The sequence below is a fragment of the Condylura cristata genome, unplaced genomic scaffold, assembly GCF_000260355.1.
Source record: "Condylura cristata isolate star-nosed mole 26May11 unplaced genomic scaffold, ConCri1.0 scaffold00003, whole genome shotgun sequence".
In the NCBI taxonomy this organism is placed as follows: Eukaryota; Metazoa; Chordata; class Mammalia; order Eulipotyphla; family Talpidae; genus Condylura; species Condylura cristata.
Window position 1 is genome coordinate 78,352,890 of NW_004567104.1, and position 5,477 is coordinate 78,358,366.

Consider the following 5,477-nt stretch of genomic DNA (forward strand, 5'->3'; position numbering starts at 1 on the left):
CTTCGCGCCTGCGGGCGCCATCTCCAGGGCCCGGGTCCGGCCTCGGCGCCCGGAAGTCACCCGGGCCCACCTGCCCGCTCACCCTCAGGTGTCCGATCTGGGGGGTAGGCAGCCGAGTCGCGGGGTTTGGGCGGGCCCCGGGGCCACAGGAGCTGCCAGGCCCCCATGCGTCCTCCGGGTGCCGTGCAGTGTGCCAGCCGGAACGGACACCGCTGCCCCGCCGGTCAGCAGGAGATGCCCCCGGGGTCCCCTGCACGGCTGGCTGGTGGCATCGCCCGAGGGCGTGGGCTGTGCTGGCTTCGGGCCTCCCCGCCCATCGCAGCATGTTGGGGGCTTGTGACCCCCCCGCCCCGTCGCCAGTGTCGTGGGAGGGACCTGGCACCAGCACCCGACTTCCGGCCCTGTTGGTTTCCTCGGGCGGACCCAGAGGCAGCCTCCCCAGGGCCGCCCTACCTGGGCAGCCGGGGAAGACCCCTGCGGGGGCCCAGAGGCCGCACTGGCGTGGCTGTGGCTTCTGGGGCCAGAGCCTGTGGCCAGTGCGGCTGAGAAGCCCGGTAGCAGCGTGGACTGTGGGAGCAAGCAGTCCCATGGGGTGTCTGGGGGCGCCCCCGCCCCGCCAGCACGTGGCGGCTGGACCCTGGCCTGACAAGCCGATGGGCGTCTTGCGGGCTTGCGGGGGCCGCGCCCGACACCCTCGCAGCCGAGGCCCTCTGAGGGTGGCCTGTCCTTTGACAGCGGGAGGGGAGCAAGCCCCAGGGTCTGGCCAGCAGCCCTGGGGCGGGGCGCCCCTCGTGCGCTGCAGGTCTTCAGCCCGGCCTTGTCCCAGCGCACAGCGGCATGCACCCAGGGGCCCGGGCTCCCACGGTGCGCAGGTGGCCTGGACCGGCGTCCCGGGCAGAGCTGCTGAGGGGTCCCTGGCCTGCGTTCCTGCCCGGGAGGAGCAGGGTCCCGGTGGGAGTCTGGGTGCTGCCCGCAGGCCTGATGAGTCCCTGGGAACTGCCTGAGGGCTGTTCTGCCCAGCATTGGCCGGCCCGCTGACCACGGGGGCAGAGGCAGGCCCCGAGTTTCAAGGGAGCCCCCAACCTGGAAACGGGGTGGCAGCCCCTGAGCCCTGGGGACCGGGCCAGGCCCACCCACCAAACTCCCTGACAATTGGCCAAAACGGGACGGGTGCCCCACCGCTGACCGTCCTTGCTTTGACCCGGGCACCAGCGCGCTCCGTGCCTGGTGCATCTGCAGGCACTCGGTGCCTGCCCCACCACCCACGCTCGCCCGTCTACAGCCGCCCTCTGCCAGCGGCCAGGCCGTGCTGGGGGCCGCGGCACAGCCGTTTCCCCTCGGGGCTGCTCCCTACGCGGAGTCCTCGCCCTGTGCCTGGGTGGGGAGCAGCGGGAGGGCCAGGGAGGGCCATCTGGTCCTCGGGACTTCGCTGCCCCACAGCCTTGTCACCAGACCCCTCCCCTGGTGGGCGGTGGGTGAGCCCTGCCACTTGCCTTGGGGCATCCTCGGCTGTGGCGGCCCTGGGTGTGGGCGAGTGCCCCCCTCGGGCAGGGCCCCCCCTTCCCAAGGGCCCCTCCCGGCTGAGCCTCAGCCCCTCCTGGCATATTCCTTCCCCTGCCCCAAACCTGCTGTCCCCCAGCTGCCTCGGAGGTGGCTCAGCCACTCACCCCACCAGCACGGGGCTTCCTTCCCACAAGTCTTGGGCCTCCCCTTTGCCAACGCGGGGCAGGGGCAAGCCTGGTGGGCACCCTGTCCACGGCCCCGGGCCCGTCCAGACCTGCAGACCGGGAAGCGAGGGCCAGCGGCTGAGAGGACATGCTGGCTGGGGGCAACTGCCTCAGTGCCCGCGGTGAGCTGGCGGCCACCCGTGCTGGACAGGTTGGGGCCCTGCTGGCCAGTGTTCCCAAGGGCCAGCCTGCCCGCCTCAGACCCCACGGCCTGCTGACCTGCCCCCCTCAGCCACTCCAGGCCTTGCCGGCGCCCGCAGAGCGCCGCTGTGGCCAGGCCGGCCATCTGGCTGCGGAGGTCACCCCAGGGGCGGCTCCAGGCAGTCAGGAGGACGCAGGCCCCAAGGCTGGAGGGGGCACCGGGGGCCCCGGCAGGGTCCGGCAGGGTCCGCGCCTGCCGCTGCCCTCCTGGCCTGGTGAGGGGCGGCCCCGCTGTCCGGGGGCAGGAGGGCACCTGGCGCCTGTCCTCTGCGAGGCCTGCAGCGGTCACCTGCGCTCCACAAGCGGTGACGAGAGTGGGGGGGCCCGAGGCAGGGGCGTGAGTGGTGGTGGGCGCGCCAGCAGCCGGCAGCGCCGGGCCACAGCGCTCGTGTCCGTCTGCTGGGTGTCTGGGCCCCGCCGCCTGCCTGTCCCTGCTCTGGGCACTGGTGGCACAGCCTGCCCACCGGTGTCGGCGAGTGGGAGCCAGCGCCTCCCCCAGACTCCCTGGGTCTGGAGCCCTGCGCGGCCCCGCCCAGGCCGGCAGCCGACTGGGTGGGCGGGGACGGAGGAAGCCGTGGGCCCCGGAGCGGCGGTGACCGTGGGCGCCCGCCCGTGCAGGGTCCAGCTCCCGTGCCCTAGATGGACAGCGCATGTGGGGGCGACCACGGACGCCACAGAGGCCAGCTGGACACAGCAGGAAGCGCCGCCTGGCTGAGGTGACCCCGCAAAAGACCAAGCCCCGCTGAGGGCCCTGCAGGTGCCCTGGGGCCCTGCGGGGGGCGCCTCCCGGTGCTGCGGCTGGCTCCCCGGAACCCTGAGCCTGGGCTCCTGCCCGGCGCAGCCCAGTGTCCCCGAGAGTGGTTCCCAGGGGCCACCCGACAGCCACCTGCCCGCCCACTGGGGCCTTGGGCCATGCTGCCCTCGGCCGAGGGCCAGGCTGCGCCCTGCAGGCACCCACACGCCCCACGTGCACCCCTCTGTGGGGGCTGGGGCGAGCGGTGGGGCGGCTCCTGCACTTGGCCTGTCTCCGCTGGCCGAATGTGTCTCCACATTCAGGGCCTGGGGTGGGGAGCGAGGGGTTTCGGAGTATCGCCCAAGCCTGACAGCCCCTCTTGCCAGCCCTGAGAGTGGCCCCGATTTCAGCCCCTGCTTCATTTTCATTTCCGTTATCTGCCCGCAGCTGTTGGGGTGCCCAGCGCTGAGCTGGCGTGGGCGGGGCGGCGGCGGGGGCTCCAGGAAGCCGCGTTGCTGGGGCAGGCGCCAGGCCCGCCTGCAGGGTGCCCGGACAGTGGGCGCAAGGGGCAGGCTGGGCCGGACCAGCAGGGTCACCCCCCCACAGCAGGTCACAGGGCCCGGTCGGGTGCCCTGTTCTGCCCGGGCCTGGGGCCCTCCCGCGCCCCAGCCCTCGGGGGCAGGTCGGCATTGTAGGTGAGCCCCAGGGCTCGGAGACACCTCGGACACACAGTGGCATGAGCTGTTCTCTCGCACGGGGTCGCCTGGGTGTGGGCCTGCCACCGTCCCCCCGGGCCCAGGTCACCCCAGAGGCCACGGGCGCCTGGCTGTCGCAGCAGCCCGGCACCCCGCTCTGGAGTCCCTACTCCGGGCATCCTGGACACAGCACTGGCCCCACTTCATGCCCAGAGAGGCTGGCCGCGGCGCCCCAGTCTTCCTGCTGGGTGGGCGAGCTGCGTTCCTGCCCAGAGTCTGGTGGACGGGCGGCCATGGGGGTTCCGCTCTGCCTGGGCCCCCGAGCCACTGGGGCTCCCGCAGACCCATGGCTCTGTGCAGAGACTTCTGGTCCGCCAGGGCCCTCGGGGGTTCCTATCTTCTGCCATGCAAATGAGGAGTGTGGACTGAGAGAGGCACTGACCAGTGCAGGGTCTCTCTGGTCATCTGGGCAGTGGTGCCCTGTAGCCAGGGTACTGGGTGTTGTCCGCTCATGTCAGCCTGGGCCTGCCGACTCCAGGGCCGGAGTGGAGCAGGCTCTGCGTGCCTCCTGCCCGACTGAGTGCCGGTCACCTTGGTCAGCACACAGGACTGACAAGCGGCCCACAGGAGGGGTCCACACCTGAGGGCCCTGGGGCCCGCCCACCTGGGCTTCGCTGCCAAGAGGTGCCCACAGCCCAGCCCACCCCGGGCCCGGGCCCGGCCCCTCCCCCAGCTCACCACGGCCCTGTCACCTCCTCTTGCAAACCACTTCCCAGTGGGGCCCAAAATAGCTGTTTCTAGAAGCGCTGGCAGTGACTCACGTCTCAGCCGCGTCTCTCCCACCCACGCCCGGCCTATTTCTGGCCAGTGTGGTTGGGTGCTCGTGGCATGCGAAACCAGCCTCGGCGTCCCCTCCTGGCCGAGGCCTGAGGCCTGGTGGCTCGGCCTGAGGGCGAGCGCCTCGTCCAGCACGCGCCCTTGTGGGGTCCTGGCACGCCTGAAGCAGGCGAAGGGCGAGGCGGTGGGCGGAGCTCCGACCCGCAGCCGTCCCCTCCTGCAGGCCTCAGGTCATGGAGCCAGCCCCAGGCCGAGCTAGCTGCCCTGCCCGCGGGATCCTGGTGCTGAGGCTGCCGGGAGGGGCCGGGCACGCGCATGCCTGAGCCGTGGAGGGAGGCGGGCCGGGTGGTGAACACGCGGCACAACGTGCTGCATGGCCAGTGACACTTCCACAGCAGGGCGGGACACGGCTTAGCCGCCACGACAGTGCTCACACTCAGGTTGCAGGTGGGAACTGGGCCTCCAGCCTGGCTGCGCCCCACACTCCAGCCCCAGGGACCCCACCACTCTGCCAGCCCCCGGGCAGCTTGGGGCCTCTGGCCAAGCTGCAGCGACAGCATGGTGCCCGACAGCGCACAGGGCCCCAGGGCGTGGTGCAGGACACACCCCGTGGCACCACCAGCCACTGGTGAAGGCCACAGACGGGAGCCCGCCAGGGTGGGGGCAGCCTGTGAGCTGGGCAGACTCCGCCGCGCCAGCACCGCCTCCTCAGCCGTCCGGTTGACAGCCACAGTGAGACGTGGAAGGCCACAGTGGGCCTGACCCCCGGGCTGGTCCTGCAGTGGGCTCTTACCGGGTCTGTGTGGGCGCTGCCAGCCGCCACTGCACTTGGGGGTGGCCTGGGGACCCCCCAGGGGTGCCCAGGTGGGTCGCAGGCAGTGGCTCTGGCTGGGGCGGAGGGGGGGGGACTCCCCAGGGAGCGGGAGAGCTCGGTTATTTAAAGATTTTATTCCTGCATACAGATTGGGGTGCGGGCCAGAGGTGCAGGGGCGGTGAGTCTTCACCAGAATCAGTAGGGAGCAGAACAGGACGAAGGACGAAGACGCTGCTGAGGGAGCAGCGGGGACACAGGAGAGGTCTGGGCGCCTTGTGGGTCACCCCCCCCTTGGAACTTGCGCTTAACCCGCTGCGCCGCCAGGGGGCGCCATGCCCGGGTCTTACACGGAAACGAGCCGGGCGCGAGCTCACTGCGCGGTGACAGTGACAGCCGGACGCTCTACCGCGGACGTGACTGACATGTTCGGGAAAGCGCGTCTCCCCGGCAGAGGAGCCGCCGGAAGGACC

At 71.9% G+C, this 5,477-nt stretch overlaps 1 protein-coding gene across 1 annotated transcript in view; it reads left to right on the forward strand.

Annotated features, from left to right (window-relative positions):
• LOC105854220 (collagen alpha-1(I) chain-like) overlaps nt 1-5,477 on the forward strand; it is a 17,800-nt gene that overhangs the window by 2,466 nt on the left and 9,857 nt on the right. Inside the window, exon 5 of the mRNA XM_012731134.1 lies at nt 4,641-4,821. Within this exon, the coding sequence (XP_012586588.1) occupies nt 4,641-4,821 (181 nt within the window). The remainder of the gene's footprint in view (nt 1-4,640; nt 4,822-5,477) is intronic.